At 42.3% G+C, this 24,418-nt stretch overlaps 1 protein-coding gene across 1 annotated transcript in view; it reads right to left on the bottom strand.

Annotated features, from left to right (window-relative positions):
* LOC147116426 (dynein axonemal heavy chain 5-like) overlaps positions 1–24,418 on the bottom strand; it is a 345,860-nt gene that overhangs the window by 169,007 nt on the left and 152,435 nt on the right. Inside the window, exons 32-36 of the mRNA XM_085992043.1 lie at positions 20,440–20,593; positions 19,004–19,167; positions 17,529–17,685; positions 14,670–14,899; positions 2,207–2,385 (exon numbers count right to left, since the gene is read on the bottom strand). Coding sequence (XP_085848169.1) covers positions 2,207–2,385; positions 14,670–14,899; positions 17,529–17,685; positions 19,004–19,167; positions 20,440–20,593 — 884 coding nt within the window. The remainder of the gene's footprint in view (positions 1–2,206; positions 2,386–14,669; positions 14,900–17,528; positions 17,686–19,003; positions 19,168–20,439; positions 20,594–24,418) is intronic.

The raw sequence follows: 24,418 nt of genomic DNA, 5'->3' as shown, positions 1-24,418 counted from the left end.
AGAGCCCAGTGCCTTTTTCAACAATTGTTTCAGTACTACTACTTAATCTATAGTTATCCTGTCTAATTGCTCCACCTCTTCCTCTTGTGCTCCTTCATTCACATTACCACAGTATCCTGTGAAAACCGAGGCAGGATACTCATTTGGTATCTCTGTCATTCCTTCAGCCTTTTTCATCTTTAATCGACCCTAACTTTTCTTTAACTATATTTTTAAATTTGTGTTGATAAACTCCTTTACTATTTCCCTTTACGTTCCCTGCCAGTCTTATTCTATACTCTCTCTCAGACTTTTTTGCTTTCCCTCTATATTGTTTGTTTCCCACTTGATATTCGTTTGCGTTATTACCCCAAGATTTGTCATATGCCTTTTTTGTTGAATCTCGTTTTAATTTCTCTACTCATCTGAGGACCACCAACTTTTTCTGCACACTATCTTCTTCTGAGAAATATATGGAGTTTTCAGGGGTTCAGGCTGGCACCGCACCTGTTTGGAAAGCTGCTCCTCGCACAATTTGTAAAGCACAAAGAACTTGCAAGCCAAGGTAATGTTGTCTATGAATCCACAGCTTGCCAGCTTGACACGGATGATGATCTGTCGATCAGGTACCATCATTGCCACTGACCGGAAATTAATCTTGAGGTTTTCAGGAAGTTCCTGCCTCCCAGCATAACCTGGATTCTATTTAGTGAAAGAAAAACTTCAAATCTTAGTTAGTTAAAGAGGAAACTACATTTTCAGTTAAATATATTACACTACATTCAATGGTTAAAAAAACTTTTGATAAGTCGCAGTTACATTGCAGAGTTCGGGTTCCAGCCAGACAGAAACCCTGTTTACTTTGCTTGGCTCCTGCCTGGCTACAACTTTAACCATCCTATTTAAAAGGGAGCATTGCATGTGTCCAGATACTTATACACGTGTCCAGATACTTATACACGTGTTCAGATGCACACGTCCTGATACACACATACACATGTCCAGATACACACATGCACATGTCCAGATACACACAACACACAAGCACATGTCCTGATACACACAAGCACATGTCCAGGTACACACATACACAGAGCTCTCAATCCAACAGTTAAAAAATTAAATGTTTAGAGAGTGGGCAGGCCAGAATCCCGCTCTCTAAGTATTTCAACTAAAGAAAGGTTTGAAAGGTGCTGAGGAAGTGCAGCTAAACACTTTGTAAACCAGATTCGACGCTGCACTGGATTTACACTTCACGGAGTATCAAACAGAAGTTGTGTAAAACTACCTTCTCCAGGGAGTCACAATCCTCTTCACTCCAGTCAGGTTGGTTTTACACCATCACCCTGAACAGATTTTCTGATACACACCGGCAATGGTCGAGGTACCTCGCCATAGGCAAGGACGTGGAAAATCTACCCTTAGCAGTTTAGCATCACTGTGGAGTGTAAATCACTTTGGATCCACGCTAAACCTGCAGTTTAAATACACTCTAAAATTTCCCAGGCAGCACTACAACAATTACATCCATTTGCAGGGCAGGGCAAGAGTATCTGGTTTGCTTTGTCCACACTCCAATAACTGGCATCAGTGTGTTTGACAAACTTTTTTAAAGCTTCAGTGTTTGACTTTGTCATCCTCCTTCCTATATTCCGCCTTCTACTAATTCCTAAAATTTGCACAAAATACAGCTTCCAATATTGAGCTTGAAGAGAATATTGTTCTAAAACAAATCATAGTGCTGCTGGATGTTTGAATCAGTGGAGGATCTGTATGTTGAATCTCCACGTTGGATTACCTAGATATAAACAGGGGACCCGACCAAGAGGGAATGTCATGTCGATAATGCAAAGGTGGAGAATTTGCATCCCATCAAATATTCTCTTTGAATTTATCTATAAAATGAAGCCAGCAGCTAACAAAAGTGACTGATTCTCACCATTGTAAGGAAGATACCAAACTCTGGGTTCATTTCTACTGTGTCACTGTCTGTAAAAACAAAACATTTTCTGCGTTCCTTCTTGCAGGTCAGGACGATAGCTATTTGCTGAGCAGCTACTGAAAGTACTGGCAAGTCTATGCGATTGAATTCATCAAAGCATCCCCAAGAACCTGACTGCGACAGTCCTAACATCATAATAAGTAAAAATAGCATAGATTAATTCAACCTCATTGTGCAACAGGTAGCCGCAGCTGATCGGACTGGTCATTTCCTGACATCCATTACCTTTGAAGATTCGGCCAAGGCCTCGGAAGTCCATCTGATCCGAGCAGTTGAACACCACCACATACTTGCCCAAGCATTTGCCCATGTCTTTAACAGTTTCAGTTTTTCCTGTGCCAGCTGGGCCCGTGGGAGCACCGCCCATATTCATCCCCATTGCCTGGGCTAAAGTGATATAGCATCTGAAAAAAACATTCACAGTATAAATTGAATTGAAAGCTGACAGCTCTCAAGGGAATGCAATTTATTGGAGAGGATAAGCCAATGATTGGTGACAGAATCCAAAAAATTTATTCCATGGAAGATTGAGAAAACCACAAGCACCAGCCAATTGGCCAGTTTTTTTTTTACCTGATTAAAATAGTGGCCCGGAATTTCCTGCAATGGCGATATTGGTGACGAATGGCATTAGTTAGACCATTAGTGCACCTTGGTACTCCAGTGGCGAATTTATAACAAAGTTTACTGGAAAGCTGATTTGAATACTTCACAGTGAGGATAGCAGCAAATCAGAAGTGGGGTAGGCAATGGACATCTCTGCACCAAAAGAAATATTATCTACAAGTATGGCTCGTTGTTCAAGTTGTCAATAACACTGGTTGGTATTTTTTAGTTGTAAGTTGGACACTCATTCTCTGTCAACGTTGTCATTCCATGCTATTTGAACAATTATAACTTCCCAAATTGGAAAATGCCCCGACTCCTCACACCAGAATTTATTTCATACGTTCCCGAGGTTTCACTGATACTGTTCCTTACATCCATTGCCTTTGAAGATTTGGCCAAGGCCTCGGAGGTCCATCCATAAGTAGAGTTTGAATTGCACCACTCAGTGCAAGCTAACTGCACCTGTTGAAAAGCTACACACATGACTAATTCAGCCAAATAAATAATTGGTTTACATATACATTTAAATATTTTTAGTTTTGGTCTGATCCAATCCCAATTTTAATTTTTTCATATTTTTTATATTTCTTACCTAATCTCTTGCTCTCCCACCCATATATATTTCGATTTATGTTCAGTTGTCCTGGTTATACAATCCTCAGATACTAATTCTCACCAACCAGACACTTGTCTGTACATCTGTCTGGCACAGACACAGTGGGCTGAAAGGCCTCCTTCTGTGCTGTATAATTCTACAATTCTATCTACTCCAAAAATAAATACATGCTTGTTTCATCTGATTTATGATCTATCGGAGAATCCTATTCATTTCTTTAAAATCAGTATATTTCTCCTCGCAATATCGGAGATGAAATGCACTTCTAACACTCTGTGGAAAACAGCATGAATTTGGACAATTCTGGGTGTTGTGAAGATCACTCAGTCTAAAGGTTAGGCTGAGTAATTTAGTTAATATATTTTAGGTATTTTTGTTGCTTTAATGGACTGCAGGCAGCTTTCAGGGACAAAGAGCTCATTACAGCTGTGTTTGTACTGCCTTGTAATGTAGCCATCACTGTTATGATGTTATAAGGTTATTTGAATTACAATTTGTCTTATTGATGTGCGAGTTAACACCGCAGAAGTCTGCAGGCAATGAACCGTGCTGTACCTGCCTAAAGCAAAGTCTAAATCAACTTTGTAACAGTTTATTGATCACAAAGGGTAGACAATTAAAATGAGAAGCAATTATCGGATTATCCAAAGAGGAACCACTATTGCAAATAATTGTACCTATCTACTTCACATTGCTTAGGCCTAACAATAAATTAAGATGCTTTGGACACTATAACTTAAACTTTAAATTGCTTCACAGCAATCTTAGCATTAACCAAATAAATCCCACTTATTGATGTTAAGTAATTTTACTACCAAGGGCTTTCCAGATTTGCTTTCCATAATGCAGTGATCAATAATTGTTGGTGGGGCAAAACTTATTTGTGTGATGTGGATCTTTCTTTGAACGTATCTTGTTATGTGAACTCAGTGCTTGTGAGAATATAAATTACAGGGATTTGGTTTTTGAAAAAAGTGATACTTTTTTTCTGTTAAGTATTACTGGAATTGCCTTTAGAATAAAATAACAAATGCAGTAAATATTGACCATGATTTTTTTTTGGAGCCCTGTCTACATTTGGTGTTTGAGATTATTGCCCACAAATATGGGTTGTCAGCTTTAATTTATTATATGCTCTTGAAGCATATTGTGAAACACACTATACATTTAAATCTGACTTACAACTGGTGCAGTGGATTTGATTTGATTGTTAATACAAGGCATGGTAGGTTCATTAAGTTACGCCGCTACCTAGTCACTAATGGTCCTCCAGTGCCATTCTGTAACGGACTAAGTGGCAGCGACGATCAAAGTAGTGTTCATTCAGCAAACTCGCAATCGCCGTTGACTTTAATGGGGGGTGAGCTATTATATTTAGTCGTTCACTGTTTCGGCGAGAGGAAACAGTCGAGCGGCGCAAGAGCCCCAGGAAATTATGGCGTGTCATGTGTAATAGTGTAAGTCACTTACTCCATAACTTCCTGTGACTTTTGCACCGTAACTACGTCGTAGATGCGCCATTGCAATGGCTCCAGGAAATTCTGTGCCACTGTGTTACAATTCTATCTCTCGGATTTTGGATATTAATTATAGCATTTTTGTTTTTTGTGGAAGGTTTTGAAATGTACATAATTTAAGGAACAAATTGATTCTGCTCAGGGTCACAGGGAACCAATATTGAGAGTAAAAATGATTTCCATCTCACTGCTCCTAGTAATTGTTACTTTACACAGTTATATGCCAAGTGCTGAAAACAGCTGCATGGATAGAAAACATCATGCTTATGACAAACTATATACTAATGGAAAATTGGGAAATGTAACGAAAACAATAAAAAGATCTTAAATTCTAACATATTTTTATAATAAAAACTGATAGGCATCCAAAATTAAACTCCGGGCAATTACTAGAGACTGGATACTACAGTGAAATAGCGCATTATCCTTTCATCTTTAGAATCTGAGCTTGAATAGTGCCATAAAAAAGAAAGACTTGCATTTATATAGCAACTTGCACATCCTCAGGACATCCCAAAGTGCTTTACAGCTAATGAAGTACTTTTGAAGTGTAGTCACTGTTGTAATGCAGGAAACGCGGCAGCCAATTGCACACAGCAAGGTCCCACAAACAGCAATGTGATAATGACCAGGTAGTCTGTTTCAGTGATGTTGATTAAGGGATAAATATTGGCCAGGACACTGGGGAAAACACCCCTGCTTCTTTGAAGTAGTGCTAAGGGATCTTTTATATCTACCTGAGTTTCAGCAGCCTGTCTATGTCTTCTTGAAGTCTATCATTATCCTCCTCACTGTTCACTATACTTCCAAGTTTTGTGTCATCTGCAAATTTTGAAGTTATGCCCAGTACTCCCAAGTCCAAGTCATTAATATATATCAAGAAAAGCAGAGGTCCTGGTACCAACCCCTGGGGAACACCACTGTATACCTTCCTCCAGTCCGATAAACAACTGTTCACCACTACTCTCTGTTTCCTGTCACTTAGCCAATTTCGTATCCATGCTGCCACTGTCCCTTTTATTCCATGGGCTTCAACTTTGTTGGCGAGCCTATTATGTGGCACTTTATCAAACACCTTTTGGAAGTCCATGTACACCACATCAACCCTCTCTGTTACCTCATCAAAAAACTTGATCAAGTTAGTTAAACACGATTTGCCTTTAACAAATCCGTGCTGGCCTTCCTTAATTAATCCACACTTGTCCAAGTGATTGTTAATTTTGTCCCTGATTATCATTTCTAAAAGCTACCCCACATTTTGTCCCTGATTATCATTTCTAAAAGCTACCCCACTACCGAGGTTAAACGGACTGGCCTACAGTTGCTGAGTTTATCCTTACACCTTTTTTTGAACAAGGGTGTAACATTTGCAATTCTCCAGTCCTCTGGCATCACTCCTGTATCTAAGGAGGATTGGAAGATTATGGCCAGTACCTCTGCGATTTCCACCTTAACTTCCCTCAGCATCCTAGGATGCACCCCATCCGGTCCTGGGGACTTATCTACTTTAAGTACAGCCAGCCTTTTTAGTACCTCCTCTTTATCAATTTTTATTCCATCTAGTATCTCCACGACCTCCTCTTTCAGCATGACTTTAGCAGCATCATCTTCCTTGGTGAAGACAGATGCAAAGCACTCATTTAGTACCTCAGCCATGCCCTCTGCCTCCATGCGTAGGTCTCCTTTTTGGTCCCTAATCAGCCCCACCCCTACTCTTACTACCCATTTACTATTTATATGCCTATAGAAGACTTTTGAATTCTTTTTTATGTTAGCTGCCAATCTATTCTCATACCCTCTCTTTGCCCTCTTATATTCTTTTTCACTTCTCCTCTGAACTTTATATTCAGCCTGGTTCTCACTTGTATTCTCAACCTGACATCTGTCATACGTGCTCTTTTTCGGCTTCATCATATACTCTATCTCTTTCGTCATCCAGGGAGATCTGACTTTGGTTGCCCTACCTTTCCCCCTCGTGGGAATGTACCTCGACTGTACCTGAACCATCTCCTCTTTAACGGCAGTCCATTGTTCTATTACAGTTTTACCTGCCAATCTTTGATTTTAATTTACCCTGGCCAGATCTGTTCTTGACCCACTGAAATTGGCCTTCCTCCAATTAAGTATTTTTACTCTAGATTTCTCCCTATCCTTTTCCATGGCTAATCTAAATATTATGATACTGTGATCACTGTTCCCTAAATGTTCTCCACCTGAAACTTGCTCCACTTGCCCCACATCATTCCCCAGAACTAGATCCAGCAATACCTCCTTCCTCATTGGGCCGGAAACGTACTGATCAAGAAAGTTCTCCTGAACACACTTCAGAAATTCTTCCCTCTCTCTGCTCTTTACACTATTACTATCCCAGTCTATATTAGGATAGTTGAAGTCCCCCATTATCACTACTTTATAGTTCTTGCACCTCTCTGTAATTTCCCTGCAAATTTGCTCCTCTAAGTCCTTCCCCAGTTGGTGGCCTATAGAAATCACCTAGTAGTGTAATGGCACCTCTATTATTTCTTAGCTCTAACCAAATAGATTCTGTTTTTGACCCCTCCAGGACATCCTCTCTTTCCAGCACTGTAACATTCTCCTTAACCAATACTGCCACCCCACCTCCTTTCTTTCCTTCCCTATCTTTCCTGAACACCCTATATCCAGGAATATTTAATACCCAATCCTGCCCTTTTTTGAGCCAGGTCTCCGTTATTGCAGTGTCCGGGTATCAATAATACTCGGACTGCAGGAGAACAATAAAACAGGTATTTACTGAACAGAGGGGAACTCAAGACTGAAATACAGAAGTCTGCTATGGCTTTATATACAGGGGTGGTCACTGCCGGTACTACAGTATAAAGTCAGTTCTTCTCTTAAAGGTACATACACAACAATTCCTCCCCTTTTAGATAAACAGTACATAACATTCATTTAACAAGTAAATAATAACTAATTACAATTACAATTTTCTCTGTACTATATACATCAACTGAAATAATCATTTATAAGTCCAGTCTTTGAGGAGGCTTCCTGATCCTGACTGGATAGCGCCCTTCTCGAGTATCCTGTTCTTGCGGCGGAGTTGATTCTGGCTCATTGTCATTGGTTGGTTCGTCAGCTTCCAATACCACTGCTTCTGAGGTAGACGCAATCTGTACTTCGGGTTGATTACCAGGTGCACCTGCTCATGGTATGGGTTTGGCTTGTTCCTGTGACTCTAGAATCTGGTCAGCATGGCGACTCACGATGCTCTCTCCAACGTCCACTGTTCAAATTAGTGGTCCCTGCTGTGTGCATATCGTTCCTGGCTGCCATTTTTCTGTTCGGTAGTCGCGGGCCAAGACTGGTTGCCCTATCTTGAAGCTCCTGGTTGGCTTCTCATTTATGTGCTGGAATTGCTTATCCTCAACATCTTGTCTTATGTTTGGTTCGAGCAAATCCAGGCGACATCTTAGCCTTCGGTTGAAGAACATTATGGCTGGAGCTTGGTTGGTGACTGCATGTGTCGCATTCCGGTAAGCAAACAAGAAATTATCCACCTTGTGTTGTAGTGGTATGTCGTCATTATACATTGCCTTTATGGCCTATTTAAAGGTCTGAACAAACCTCTCAGCCAATCCATTTGTGGCTGGATGATATGGGGCAGATGTGTAACGTTTCACCCCATTATTCCTCAGAAACCTCTGGAAATCCTCGGACACAAACTGTGGCCCATTGTCGGAGCAAATCTGTTCTGGCAAGCCATTCCTGGCGAAGATGGTTCGTAGGACTGCAATAGTTTTCTCCGTGGTGGTGGAGGACATTTTGATGACCTCTGGCCATTTCGAATGGGCGTCCACAGCGATTAGGAACATTGAGTCCATAACTGGACCAGCAAAATCAATGTGTACCCATTGCCATGGAGATGAGGGCCACTCCCATGGATGTAGCGGGGCCTGTGGTGGAGCGTTTTGGACCTTCTGGCATCCTGTGCATCTCTTGGTCATATCCTCGATTTCTTTATCGATTCCCGGCCACCACACAAACGCCCTGGCTAGGCTCTTCATTTTTATCCCTCCCAGATGACCCTCATGAAGCTCATTGAGCACTCTATCTCTCATAATAACAACAGAAAATGCTGGAAAAACTCAGCAGGTCAGGCAACATCCGTGGAGAGAAATTTGAGTTGACGTTTCGGGTTTGACCCTTCTTCAAAACTGGAGAGAAAAGGAACTAGATCGAAGGCAGGGCTGCGATCGGACAAAAGAACAAAAGAACCAAAAGAAGTAAAAGAGATTAGAAGCTAGACGAGATGGTAATAGGCTGGGATTAGGTGTAAAGTGTACTGGCAGGGCAAAAGATAGCTCAACTTGGGTGGAATTACCACTCGGGATCCACACATCAAGGTCCCCCGGCACACTGACAGCTGTTCTCTCCTTGGCGAGAATGCTGGCAACAGTGAGTCGCCATGTGCTGGCCATCCCTTCACCGTCAAATCATAGACCCAAGAGAGTGTCGGGTCATTTTGGGTTTCCTTCTCTATACTTGAGTTTGTACCAGGTAGACATTCGACTATGGTCGCATGGAATATCTCAACAGGGTCCACTGCAGGTGCTTCCTCTACCGTAGGCAACGGTAGGCGCGACAGCCCATCAGTGTTTCCATGCTGTTTCGTACCTTTGTACTCTATGTCGTACTGATGTGCCACTAGAAAAAGTGACCATCTTTGCAGCCGTTGCGCCGTCATCACCGGAACGCCCTTCTTTGGGTTAAAAATGGAGACCAGGGGCTGATGATCAGTCAGTAGGGTGAATTTCTGCCCGTGCAGATAGTGATTGAACTTCTTCACCCCCCACACCAGGCTGAGGGCCTCCCTGTCAGTCTGGGCATAGTTACGCTCGGCTGAGGTTAACGAGCACGACGCAAAGGCTATTGGCCTCTCTGAACCGTCAAGGAATTTGTGTGACAGCACCGCTCCGATGCCGTAGGGAGACGCATCACATGCTAACCGAATCGGTAGTGTTGGATTGTAGTGGGCCAATACTTCTTTTGAAGTGATTAGGCATTTACATTTCTGAAAGGCACGCTCACACTCATCACTCCATTTCCATGTTACTCCAGTTTGCAGCAGGGCGTTCAGTGGGTGCAGAATTGTAGATAAATTCAGCAAGAACTTATGGTAGTAGTTCACCAACCCGAGGAACGACCTCAGTTGCGACACATTTTCCGGTGCTGGAGCCTTGACTACAGCCTCAATCTTGTCCGGCGACTTATGCAACCCTTCCTCATCAATCATGTGGCCACAATACGAGATTTGTCTCCTGGAGAACTCGCATTTGGGGCGGTTGGCTCATAGCCCATATTCCTGCAATCTCGTGAGCACCTACTCCAGGTTGGCAAGGTGTTCATTGTCATTTTCGCCCGTAACCAGGATGTCGTCCAAATAACACTGGGTCCCCAGGATCCCTTGCAGGACTTGTTCCATCGCCCTCTGCCAAATAGCCGGGGCTGATGCTACCCCGAATACCAGTCGATTGTACTGGTAAAGGCCTTTGTGAGTGTTTATCGTGAGGTATTTCCTAGATGCTTCTTCCACCTCCATTTGTAGATACGCTTGGGCCAGATCAATCTTTGTAAAGCGTTTCCCTCCAGATAGTGAGGCGAAAATATCTTCTATCCGTGGAAGTGGATATTGTACTGTGTGCAGGACTGGGTCCACAGTTACCTTGAAGTCCCCACAGATGCGAACCTTCTTCGGTTCCCCAGGCGTGCTGCTCAATGATTTCTTCATTACAGGAACGATGGGTGTGGCCCACTCGCTCCAGTCCACCTTGGACAGCACACCTGAACGCTCCAGACTCTCCAGCTCTGTTTCAACGGCTGGCCTTGAAAAATTTTGGGTTTGCGTTATCTTTGATTTTTATCGTTGCCGTTACTCCTTTTAGAGTCCCAAGTCCTTGTTGGAACACCTCTTTCGCGTCAGTTAGAATTTTTGACAGTCGTACAGGTGTGACGTCATCATCCTTTTTATCAGTCACAGTTAGCGCCTGAATGGAATGCCAATCCAATTGTATTTTTCGGATCCATTCACGTCCCAATAATGGTGGTCCTCCATCTGGTATTATATATAGATACAGTTTCTGTGTTTTCTTGCCGTTGTATTCAACTGGCACCCTTATTTTTCCTCTGGGGTAGACTCTTTGCTCCGTGTATGTCTTCAATACAATGGACGTGTCCTTCAAGGGTATGTGTGAGAATAGCCGCTCATAGTCTCGTCGATTCATGACAGTTAGGGCTGATCCTGTGTCCAATTCCATCTTTACTGGGGACCCTGCTATCATGAGGGTGACCCAAATGGTTCGGTGATCCTCCTTTGCGATCACGTTGTGTAACTTTAGACAACTTAGTCTCCTGCTCCCGGAGTCCTAATCACTCTCCTGATCTTCCGAACTACTGTCTGTCAATTTCTTTACTTTCTTGTACTTTTCCTTAGTAGTTCTTGTAGTGTTGGTTTTCTTTCCCGACCTGCAGACTCTTGCTATGTATCCCATTTTCCCACATTGCCTGCATACTTTGTCCTTAAACCAGCAGTCCTTCTGATCATGGGTTGTTGTGCCGCAGCGATAGCACTTTTCTGCTCCATACGCCATTTCGTTAGCGCTGTATTCCTGTGGTTTCTGTTGTATTTCCGCAGCTCCCCGTGCTGCTGCTTCGTAGGATACTGCCACGCTGAAAGCCTGTTCTAGCGTCAGGTCCTTTTCCGAAAGTAGTCGTTTCTGGGTTCCTTCACTCTGGAGCCCGCAGACAAACTTATCCCGTAAGGTGTCTGCCAATCCTGCTCCGAACTGGCAGTGCTTCGATAACTTGCGTAGTTCCGTAAGATAGTCAGCATTGCTCTCATCTTTGTGCTGGTTTCTTTTATGGAACTTGAATCTTTCTGCTATCAGCAGCGGTGTAGGGTTTAGGTGTTCCTGTAAGATATTAACAATCTCTTCAAAACTTTTCTCCATTGGTTTAGCTGGGGTAATTAAATTCCGCAATAGGCCGTACGTTCTCGCGCCCATCAAATTTAATATTACCGACGCCTTCTTTCCATCGGCCACCTCATTTGCCTCACAGTACACTTCAATTCTTTCCACATACGTGGTCCAGTCCTCTACCTCATTGTCGAAAGCAGTGATACTGCCACTCTTCGGCATCTTGAGTGATTTAAAATGGTGCCTCCCGCGCTTTTTCTTCTTCCCCAATGGAATAAAATGGCGCCTCCCGCGCTTTTCCTTCTTCCCCAATGGAATAAAATGGCGCCTTCCGCGCTTTTCTTCAGGGAAAAGATCCCCGTGAGGTGATGCAGTACTGCAGGTGAGTTCAAACCTGCCCGTCGCCAGTGTAGTGTCAGGGTATCAATAATACTCGGACTGCAGGAGAACAATAAAACAGGTATTTACTGAACAGAGGGGAACTCAAGACTGAAATACAGAAGCCTGCTATGGCTTTATATACAGGGGTGGTCACTGCCGGTACTGCAGTATAGAATCAGTTCTTCTCTTAAAGGTACATACACAACAGTTATCACCACAACATCATATTCCTTTGTGGCTATTTGCACCTGCAGCTCATCAACCTTACTTACCACACTTTGTGCGTTTACACACATGCACTGTAAACCTCTCTTAGACCTTCTTGTATTCTCTCTTAGTCTGACCCCACCTAATACCTTACTATTTCTTACTCTAGTGTTATCTGTCTCTCCCAATCCTTTGTGCACTTTGTTTCTCCCTTCTAAATGGTGCATCCCGGTGCCCATCCCCCTGCCAAATTAGTTTAAACCCTCCCCAACAGCACTAGCAAACCCACCCCCCGCCATCCCGCAAGGACATTGGTTCCGGCTCTGTTGAGGTGCAATCCGTCCAGCCTGTACAGGTCCCACCTCCCCCAGAACCGGTCCCAATGTCCCAGGAATCGAAAGCCCTCCCTCCTGCACCATCTCTCCAGCCACGCATTCATCTACTCTGCCCTCCTATTTCTATACTCACTAGCTCGTGGCACCAGGCGTAATCTACCTTTGAGGTCCTGCTTTTTAATCTCTTTCCTAGCTCCCTAAAATCTGCCTGCAGGACCTCATCCCTCTTTCTACCTGTGTCACTGATATCGATATGGGCCACGACCTTTGGCTGTTCACCCTCCCCCCGCAGAATGATCTGCAGCAATAAAGCATTTTGCCCATACATTCCAGTAATACACTGCTATCAGTCAATCAGACTTCAGCAGTTCAAGTGCAGAGTTGCAAAATTTGTACCTGTCAGTGAGTGGAGTGATAACTAGTCTGTCAGTGCATCCCAAAAACTCATTTTGATAGGTAAAATCCACATCAGTAATTGATATTTGCATTTTGTCAGCATCTTCATTGAAGTAGAACCTGCATTGCTTCAACCATTCAAATTCAGTCGGTGATTTTAGCTGCATCCGGCACTGTAAAAAATTAAAATTAAAAAAACAGACCTCGCTTTGTAATTTTGATCCCAACAAAGAACTTGTCCATTCGTGTTAAAACAAAATTATGCAGCAAGCTTGTTTTCATTTGTTGAGAGCTGAATATAGTGTGGGCTCGATGTAACGATAGTCGATGGTCTGATTCTCAGCAAAGCTAACCACTGAAGCCCACTAACTAGATGTTGAATATTTTTCGACCCTTTTTAGACGGCGCTCTACATCATTCCCATCTGTGAAATGTGAACCTTCCGTCTATAACAAGCCAAGGAAATTCACCTCGTGCAAACTAATCCACCAAAAGCATTGGAGAGACACACATTTCATGTGCAGTGGAAATGTAAACAGTTACAAAAGATGGATAACAAGAGAAGAGGAAGAAGGAGGGGAAAACAACACCAATTCCTTGGCAGTAAAACCTTATAGTTTCAGTACGCTGAAACCTTTTTTCTAGGGTGACACCTTATTATAAAGTGGGAAGACGATCAAAATTTATACCACCATTTCTTCCAGATTAATTGATTGAGAAATGAAATGTTCTGTTAGGATTTCATTTCAGATTTTAAAGACTGGTTTGAAATATTTATGATAATGGTATTCTGTGTGTTGAAGATATGACACAAATATGACACCCACCAAAAATAAGCCAATATTTGTTCAAATTAACAAAAGGAACAAATATCACGTCCACTGTTGTCAAGAGACAGTAAAACCAATTACCAGCTCATCGAAGATGTCTCTCTGATGGACGTGGATGGTGATTAGAGTCTCATACTTCACACGCTCATTAAGATCTAAATCTTTAGTTGTCATATCGATCAGCATAGTAAGGATTTCCAGAAAGTAGTGGTTTGTTGTCTGCATGATTTTACGGTCAGCTTTTGCAAGTCTCAAGGCATCTTGTGCATCTCTAGTCCAAGTCAACTGAATTCCAAGAAGGCCAACCTGTGATGAGCATCAATAACAAGTTTATTAAAGTTTGCATTATTACTTTGGGTCTTTTTCACCACCACATGGACTAATTGATTGTGCTTTGGAGCCCAAACTGTTTAGAACAATGAGCTCCCAGAGTTCAGTTGTGGCTGCCACTGCAGGTTGCATGGTACAAGAACTGAATTCTAATATGAACGTCACATTTTTTTCAATTAACCGATTCACCAAAACCAATGCTCAGAAGGTCAGAAACCTGATAGGCGTCGGACTCCACCATCTGAACTTGAAGCACCAGGAACTCAGCTCCTCTACAAAGCCAACACTAACATACTAAGGTATGTGAAAGTCATGTTCGTTAAAGCATTTTTTTTTTTAAAACAATCTCCTTTGGGAGCAAAGAAACCTTGGCAATCTAGCCTTTAAAGGGATTATTCCAGTAAAATCAAATTTATAAAGGAATTTGTTAAATTATAAATTTGGATCACAGTCAACTTTCAAAACAAACATTTTTATATTGAAATTAAGAACAAAAGCACATTCTAATTACCTGAATTCCCCACCTACCTGGGCACAGAAATTATTCAGGAACTCAATAAGATTAAAGTGTTCTTCCTGTATTACATAGGCAGCGTTCCGAATAATGCCATGCAGTGAACTTTGAGACTCCTTAAGCAGAGAATTCAACCAAACTTCAACATTCCCTTCTGTGGCAACTGGCTTATCAAGTTCAATAGTGTCTCCCTCTCTGGAGCATACAGCCAATATGCGATCATAGATCTGTACAGCAAAGATGTGGAATTGTGACCCAAAACATTGCATTGTGCTCGGAACCATGCTTCTAACGCTTAACACATTTCTGTACAAGATGTACAGCTCAGCTCATGATCACTAAAAACATAATTTGCGTTAATCTCTCAATTTTATATGAAACTTTACAGACTATAGGGTAAGTACCTTGATTGGTAAGAATTCCTCTGGTCACTACGTGTGTGACATTGTTAATGTATTGTGAAGATTTCCACTGCCGAGACCTGTAGTGAATTCACAGATACATTCGAAAAGAACCTATTTACAACTTGGCTAAAAATACCAGAGGACGTCTTCACAAACACATTTACAATGTTGCTACAAATGGAAACCAGCGGAATTCTTGCCCCTGCATTGTGTCAGCTTGACTAAGTTGGTAGCACTCTCGACACTGAGTCAGATGGTTGTGGCTTCATGCTCCATTCCAGGGCTTGAGCATATAATCTAGACTGACACTCCAGTGCATTGTTGGAGTTACTGTCCTTTGGATGAGATTTTACGCTGAGGCTCTGTCTACCTGTGCTTGTAAATATTAAAGATCCCATGGCACTATTCAAAGAAGAGCAGGAAGTTCTCCCAGAGACCCGGTCAGCATTCTTTCCTCAAACACCACGAGCAAAAAACCGAGATTTGCTGGTTATCTTATCTCATTGCTGTTTGTGAGACTTCGCTGTTTACAAAATGTCTTCTGGCTTTGCCTACATAACAATAGTCACTGCACTTAATTCATTGCACATGAAGTGCTTTGTGCTATTTTTGTGAGACGTGATAAGGCATTACATAGATGCGGGTCTTTCTCACTATTCATTAACATAATCCCAGCACTACTAACTTTCAACCACCAGAGGCTGTTAGTGCACTTCGTAAAAATCAGGAGATTTGACACTAAACAATCCTTATGATTTTTAAGCACTAAAGTTTTCTGGTGAACATAGTTAACTACTTCAAATCGCCTTATATTTTGTCAAATCACTAAAGGAGAATGTTACAGGATTGTGGAGCTAAAATACAAGAAAAGTAGTAGCTTATTTAACTCTTTGAAAACCAAATGAACAGTGATGACGTGCAGATAAAGAAATGTATTGCACATATAATAAATTACAGAACTTTGAATTCAAATTTGCTGCAGCACATACAGTTAGTAACAGCACAGCAAAGAACATGAAAACTGGCACCAGTTCATTGGCAGCAACCAAAACAACTTACATTTAGACGAAAGGTCATCGACTGAAACGTTAACTCTGTTTCTCGCTTCACAGATGCTGCCTGACCTGCTGAGATTTTCCAGCATTTTCTGTTTTTGTTACATTTAGATAACTCTGCTTGTGTAAAAGAATGTCTCCGTGCATTTTACAAGGGGGAGAAATGACCCCAAAGTTCATGTGCTCAGGGGGAGTCCTTCTTTTCCATGTGAATGGCAGGTACTCATGTCCCTGATGCCTGCCTGTCTTAATAGACCAGAAAGTCCAGTGCAACTTGGCGGTTTTGTAAGGGCCCCAACTTTAAAATATTTTTTTTAAGAAATCCATATATTGCTTCAGGAGCCAAAGCCACAATCGTGGCTTAGATCCCCAGCTGGGGCCCACTTCTCCCTTGTGGCATTACACTCTGACCCTATGACAGCTCCACTGAGAACTAGAGAGAGGGTTACTCCCCACCAACATAACAAAAACAGATTATCTGGTCATTATCACATTGCTGTTTGTGGGAACTTGCTGTGCGCAAATTGGCTGCCCCGTTTCCCACATTACAACAGTGACTCCATTTCAAAAGTACTTCATTGACTGTAAAGCGCTTTGAGACGTCCGGTGGCCGTGAAAGGCGCTATATAAATACAAGTCTTTCTTTCTTTCTTTTTACGTTGTGTGTCTCTGACCCCAGTCCTGCCCCCACCCCCACTTTATGCTGCTTGCTTTATAAGGGACAGGCACAGGGTCCGCCCCTTACAAAGTCTGGAGTTACGGTGGGATTGAGTGTGCCGGAAGGGCCAAGGACTTTTGGTCCAATGTTTTTTGTAACGTCCACAAGTTTACTTCTCTGGATGTTGCCCGGCTGCAGAGGCCACCAGCTATTATACTCAAGGTCAACAGTCCTGCTGAGCTTTGAAGTGGGAGAACATGACAGACATTGGGCTATAATAAATATATTGGGCTGTGATTGCAAATATCAATCTTTGAATTCTGGGCTGAAAGTATGATTAATGGTATAAATCTTAATTTCTTAGAGATAAAACGATTGGGAAGATATAGTTCAACTTGGTGGGAAAAAAATGCAAAAAAAAAATTAATTAACCAAGAATAGGACAAATAAATGATTAGAAATAGCAAGGTGAACCGAATTAAAAGGTTTAAATGTTTTGTAGTTAAAGTTAATGTCAGAATCATAGAAATATCAGCACAGAAGAAAGCATTTGCCCATTATGTCTGTTCCACTGCTAGCTCTATATCATGGCTATCTACTTTAATCCAATTTCCCCGCACTCTCTGCATGCTTTGTAATTGTGTTACTTTAGTAGTTGGGGTTAATATTATACTAAAACCTTTCCAACAGGAATCCATGTTATATCCTTATATTGGGTACGTGAGCAATTCAAACTCACCTTCTCGTGGAACTGGACCGATTTAATATTGTCAAATACATTAAGCAAATGAGCTTGTATAGTATGAGAATCAGAGGCTTGGCCCAGGATCTCCAGCAGAGTAGGGTCTGATACAAAGAAGAACCTTGGAAACATCAGCCGCTTCTTTTCCAGATAGCTGATATTTAATAGCAACAGGAGAGAAAGTGACAAATTTATCGTCAAAAGTAAATCTTAATTTCAGCATGCTCAACACCTCCCACACATCACTCGGAAATAACAAGTAAATAATTTGCATTAGAGTAACAAGAACAGCAATCCTAATCAGACAAGACTGTACCTTCTTAAGAAGTTCCATATAGTCCTGTGCCTGTACTACTGTGATCTCCTAATACCCAATTATGTTACAGAAATGGTTCTGTAATGTAATGCTGGTCCCTTACTGCACAACCTATTCCATTTATACTGCAGACTCAACAACGGACTGCACAGATGCAATGTTCACAAGCCCACAATTGTTCCATACAGCACAGTCATATGAACAGTTAGTGCAAAATCGCACTTGTTACTTTGATGATTGGGACATTCCCCAATGTTAGCAATGTGGGCTGCAAGATCACTACCCAAGATGGTAGGCCATCAATGCCCATTTACTTTACAACAATGCCATGAATGGCGATCCCAACTTCCGTGGCACAGCAATAGAGTAAACAAGGCAGCCCATCCATAAAGACATTTTGATTCACTCAGTGGCCTTTATGTAAGCTCCCCACTCATTGTGGAAGGACTGATGAGCAGAAACAAAATTATTAGTCACAGCTTAAAAACAACTGCAGTTCTTTCTCTGTTGTTCTGGTGCTATGGAATCTGCCTGCAATATATCGGCAGGGCAAAATCACAGCATCAGAAGCCTCAAGAAGTGTTGCAGAATCAATTCAGTATCGATTTGTAGATCGCAATTACTTTTAGTTGACTTGCTGTTTAGTAGAGTAACTTGTATATAAATTGGGGATGATACATTGGTACATCCACCACATTGTGGCATGTCAGGGAAAAGGCAGTGGTCACTGAGCTTAGGCATGCACCCATAGAGAATAAGGGAAATAAGAGGACAAGTCTCCAGGGGCCACTATCAATACACCTTTTTACATCCAGTTACAAAGCAGCATTGTTTGGCAGAGGCCAGGGATGAGATCATATGGGCAAGGACCTGGAATCATAGGATCATATAGCACAGAATCATAAAGCCATTTGGTCCATCATGCCTCTTCCAACTCTTTGAAAGAGCTATCCAAAGACCGGTAATGGAAGGGAGAGTGAAAGGGGCAGAGGGCTGAATAAATTCTCACTCTCTTAAACAACAGGGACAGGGTTTCCCGCCTGTGCACTCACTAGCCTGCCCATTCATTTTAACCCAAATGTCTCAATAGTATTTCATCACAATAATAAATATGTATACTCAAAATTAGCACTGCTTTCACAGTGACAGCATTTACCCAGTTAATGATTTCTGACATATTTCAAGTTGCTCCAGAAGGTGGGGTAACAGCTGGACCATAGCTTCATCTCCCATGCAGCACTGAACCACATTAGGAATTTCATGGGCACGGCTCATTATCTTCATCCAGGACTTGTCTATGTTGGAAAACCTCTTTGCTTCCTGTTGTGACACAGTAGACTTAGTAGATTTATCTTTGCAATTTATACAGGTTGACTTTTTAAGATTGAAAACCATCATGTACGATTTTGTCTGTTGTTCCTTATACCACTTTTAATTTTGCAATCTTTTAAAACTCCTGCCTTATATATTTTTACTTTGTTTTAGGAGTTGCTGGCTCTGTCACTGTGTTTGTTGGGGGATGGGCAGAAAGTTTATTACAGATGCCACAGAATATAGAAAATGTCACATGGTTTGAGCAGCTTGTATAAACCTGGAGACAGTGGAACTCGTGTTTCTGATGAAAAATTCTAATATCCCCAAATTCCCTTGATGTATAACTAAATTGAATTAAATTCTCAATATACAGTGTTTTACTGATAACACTTGGTCCATGTGTTCTCCTGGACAGGTTTTGATCAACTGAGGGGCTTGGAGAGAAATTTTCCAGAATATTTTTCCCTTATTGGCCGTGAGTTTTTTATCTGGTTTTGTACTTCTCCCAGGAGATTACATGGCTGCGGAGGGAGGGAAGAAGAGTTTAGTCATGATTCTCTGGCCATCATGGTGTGGGACAGGCTTGATGGACCAGCTGGTCTTTTACTGCCCGTCAATTTCGCATGTTCGTATATCGGAGTATAATTTTCCACTGTTTAATGTGCCGTTACAGAACACTTGGTGGCTATGGTTTAGATTTCCTGTTTGCCATTTATAGTGAAATTGTAAACAGATTCTTAATATTCAGACTTTTCAGTGTGAGTCTGTCCCTCGCCAGGGTGAGTGTCTCATACTGGTGCGAAGTAGATTCAGCATAATTACAAGCTAGTTTCCCTAGAGTATGAAGCTCTTTGCATAAAGCTAGCATGAGTGAGGTACCATTGTTTAACATGCATCAGCTGACACAATGTAGCTAAGAAGGCAAGCATGCACCTTTCTCCCGTTCTGCTGCTAATGCCCCTCTTAATTGTAAGCTAGGAGATACCAGATCTTCCCTCCCCCGTTCAAAGATTCTGCACCTGCCACTTGCCACTTCCCTGCTCAAAGCAGCTCAGTGTAGGCGGTGAGAGGAGCAGGGGCTGGAACACGTGCCTGTCCATGCTTGGTGGAACTGAGCATTAACATGCCAGCACTGATCATCACCACAAGCGCGCTTGAGGCCATTCGATGTCAGAAAAACCAAATATCATGTATTTGCCCGTCAATCCAAGACTCGGTTGCTTTGGCTAATCATGTATTTCCATATGGGAATTTTATTTCAAGTAAATTATAGCTGACCTTTGGAAGCTGCTTGGCAATGTCTCCACCTACAAACACTGCTTCCAGATATATCCATAGGTTTTGTACAGTCAACCAGCTCTCAATGATATCTGTGGTGGAGGACAGGTTGTGTACCCACTTTTGAATATGTGCTTTAAATGGAACATTGTACCTGAGGGAGTAAAATAGGCAGGTCAAATAAGCTTATTTTGATGGACGATAGCATCTGTGGAGTAATTTACTGTTTTCTACTATTTTTCACGGTTTTGGATGCAGAGCAGAATCTTTCACTGGAATGGCTAATGTAAATCCAGTGCATTGTAGTATGAATAACGTCGTCAATGACAGATACATAAGCTTGACATTTACACATCACTGTCAGATGATGTAAGTTTTGTATTTTTTTATCTCTGAATATATTTATTTAAGCAAATGCTGATGACACTCAGGAAGCTTGATCTAGGTTTTAGAATTGCTGAATTCATCAGTGTTACGGAACTAATTTAAAATACACCACTTAAAAACTAAAGAATAGCAATGCTCCTGATATAATAATTTTTGTGTTCATATAGCACCTCACCATGGCGAAACCTCTCATTGCACTTCACACCATGAATTACAGTCTACTCCTCTTAATTCAATGTTGCTTAATTCAACTTATCCGATCATTCAACATTTTTATTGCACACAATTATCAGGACTGCATTATGTTGCAGTAATCTGATCTTTTGAACAAGACACTGATGATGCTCACTTTATAAGAGAATAAATTGCACAGATCTGAACTTCAATAAGCTATTTAAAAAAATAAGTCCTTGCGTAGATAGAGGCCGGAATTTTCTGGTGTCCGTGTGGGCGGGATTGGAGGCAGGTCGGGAGTGAAAGTTGAAATAACTTGGAGTGGGTCGGGAACCCGCCATCATCCTGCCTTCATGCGCCTTTCCCTCGGGCGCGTTTGCCAGCACAACCGTAACCCGAACGGCAGAGACAGCCGATCTAATTTACATCATTATTAGGTACTTGTCAGACCCTTAAGCTTCTTTTTAATCCTACCTTTCAAATTTCACTGGATGACCAAGGGAATCAGGCAGCTTGGGAAGCATGTCTGTGAACCTGTGGCGGAAGCTCAGTGGCCATTGATGGAACTCATTAGTGCACAGCATGGAAAGCACAATAAATACTCCCACCTGACACCTATTGCTTTCCTAAGGCAGATGCTGTTGCTGAGTGCATTGTCAGGGCAGATCTGGTTTCTCGAGGTTGCAAGTGTTTTCAGCCAAGTCGTCTCAATGGTAGAACTTATCACACCATTGACAGATTGCCTCTTTCATTTCTACTTGACCTGCCATCTATTACATCAGCATGGGTGTCATTTATGCTATCTCACCTTGGTCCTCAGAATCGGACCATGATGAGCCCCAACACCATCAGCACCAGGCACACCAGCAGCAACACCACCACCACCACCACCACCACCACCAACCTTCTCCGCAGTGACCACATTCTCCACAGAACAGAGGGCATGAGCACAGGGCTGCACTGTGCCGGAGGCGATATCCCCAACACAGAGTATACAGGCAGAGGATGAGCTTCCTCAACAGCTAGTTGAAGGTAAATCAGTGTCAGAGCATTCAAGGAGGAGATCCGGAGGGTTCAGACATTAATATGTGCCCTTAAAGAAAAAAGGTGGGACTAACAAATCTAGAGTCCCCTGGATGTCTAGAAACATATAGGGTAGGATAAAGAAAAAAAGGGAGGCGTATGACAGATACTGAGGGCTAAATACTCCAGAATCTTTAGAGGAGTATAGAAAGTGCAGGGTGCAATTAAAAATGATATTAGGAAAGCAAAGAGAGAGCATGAAAAGTTCTTGGCAAGTAAAATCAAGGAAAACCCAAAGATGTTTTATAAATATATTAAGAGTAAGAGGATAACTAAAGAAAGGGTAGGGCCTATTAGAGATCATGAGGGTAATGTGTGTGGAGGCGGGAGACGTCGGTAGGGTTTTTAATGAATACTTTGCGTCTGTTTTCACAAAGGAAAGGGGTGAAGCAGACATTGTTATCAGGGGGGAGGAGTGTGAAATATTAGGTGAAATAAACATAGTGAGAGAGGAAGTATTAGGGGTTTAGCAGCTTTAAAAGTGGATAAATCCCCAGGCCCGGATGAAATGTATCCCAGGCTTTTAAGCGAAGCAAAAGAGGAAATAGCAGAGGCCCTGCCCATCATTTTTCAATTCTCTCTGGCTTCAGGTGTGGTGCCAGAGGACTGGAGGACTGCTAATGTGATACCCTTGTTTAAAAAGGGATAAAAGGATAGACCGAGTAATTACAGGCCAATCAGCCTAACCTCGGTGGTGGAAAAATTATTGGAAAGAATTCTGAAGGACAGGATAAATCTTCATTTAGAAAGACACGGATTAATCAAGGATAGTCATCACGGATTTGTTAAGGGAAGGTCGTGTCTGACAAACTTGATTGAATTTTTTGAGGAGGTAACAAGGAGGGTAGATGAAGGTAATGCATTTGATGTAGTGTATATGGACTTCAGCAAGGCTTTTGATAAGGTTCCACATGGCAGACTGGTCATGAAGTTAAAAGCCCATGGGATCAAGGGCAAAGTGTCAAGTTGGATTCAAAACTGGCTCGGGGACAGGAAGCAGAGGGTAATGGTTGATGGGTGTTTTTGTGACTGGATGGCTGTTTCCAGTGGGGTTCCGCAGGGCTCAGTACTAGGTCCCTTGCTTTTTGTGGTATATATCAACGATCTTGACTTGAATATAGGGGGTATGATTAAGAAGTTTGCAGATGATACTAAAATCAGCTGTGTGGTTGATACTGAAGAAGGAAGCTGTAGACTGCAGGAAGATATCAATAAATTGGTCAGGTGGGCAGAACAGTGGCAAATGGAATTCAATCCGGAGAAGTGTGAGGTAATGCATTTGGGGAGGGCTAACAAGGAAAGGGAATACACATTAAATGGTAGGACACTGAGTAGTGTAGAGGAACAAAGGGAGTGCATGTCCACAGATCCCTGAAGGTAGCAGGCCAAGTAGATAAGGTGGTTAAGAAGGCATACGGAATGCTTGCTTTTATTAGCTGTGGCATAGAATATAAGAGCAGGGGGGTTATGCTTCAATTGTATAAAACACTAGTTAGGCCTCAGCTAAAGTACTGCGTGCAGTTCTGGTCACCACATTATAGGAAATATGTGATTGCACTAGAGAGGGTACAGAGGAGATTTACAAGGATGTTGCCAGGAGTAGAGAATCTTAGCTATGAGGAAAGACTGGATAGGCTGGGTCTGTTTTCCTTGGAAAAGAGAAGGCTGAGGGGAGAGGTGTATAAAATTATGAGGGGCATAGACAAAGTGGATAGAAAGGACCGATTTCCCTTAGCAGAAGGGTCAAAAACCAGGGGGCACAGATTTAAAGTAATTGGCGGAAGGTTTAGAGGGGATTTGAAGGGAAATTTCTTCACCCAGAGACTTGTGGGGGTCTGGAACTCACTGCCTGAAAGGATGGTAGATGCAGGAACCCTAACCACCTTGGTACTTGGATGTGCACTTGAGATGCTCTAACCTGCAGGACCAAGAGCTGGGAAGTGGGATTAGGCTGGATAGCTTTTCGTTGGCTGGCGCGGACACAATGGGCCGAAATGGCCTCCTTCCGTGCTGTAACTTTCTATGATTCTATGGCTGAGCAGCAGTGCCAAAGGAGGCTCAGGCTATCGCGCCAAGTCATTGTAGATATTTGCGGATTGCTGGAGCAAGACCTGCAGCCCAGAGGAGCAGGTAGACATGCCTTACCAGTGGCCGTCAAAGTCACCAGCGCCCTCCATTTCTTCGCCTCAGGCTTCTTCCAGGGATCTGCAGCAGACATTTGCGGCATCTCGCATTCAGCTGCCCACAGATGTATCACACAGGTCACCGATGGCCTGTTTGACAAGTCAGCCAACTTTGCCACTGATGAAACCAGTGTTACTAAGTGGGCGCTAGG

This window comes from Somniosus microcephalus, chromosome 6 (assembly GCF_052327205.1).
Source record: "Somniosus microcephalus isolate GS21.2 chromosome 6, FLI_Smic_1.0, whole genome shotgun sequence".
In the NCBI taxonomy this organism is placed as follows: Eukaryota; Metazoa; Chordata; class Chondrichthyes; order Squaliformes; family Somniosidae; genus Somniosus; species Somniosus microcephalus.
Note: the sequence above shows the minus strand (reverse complement) of the source record. Positions and strands in the feature narration are given on the sequence as shown.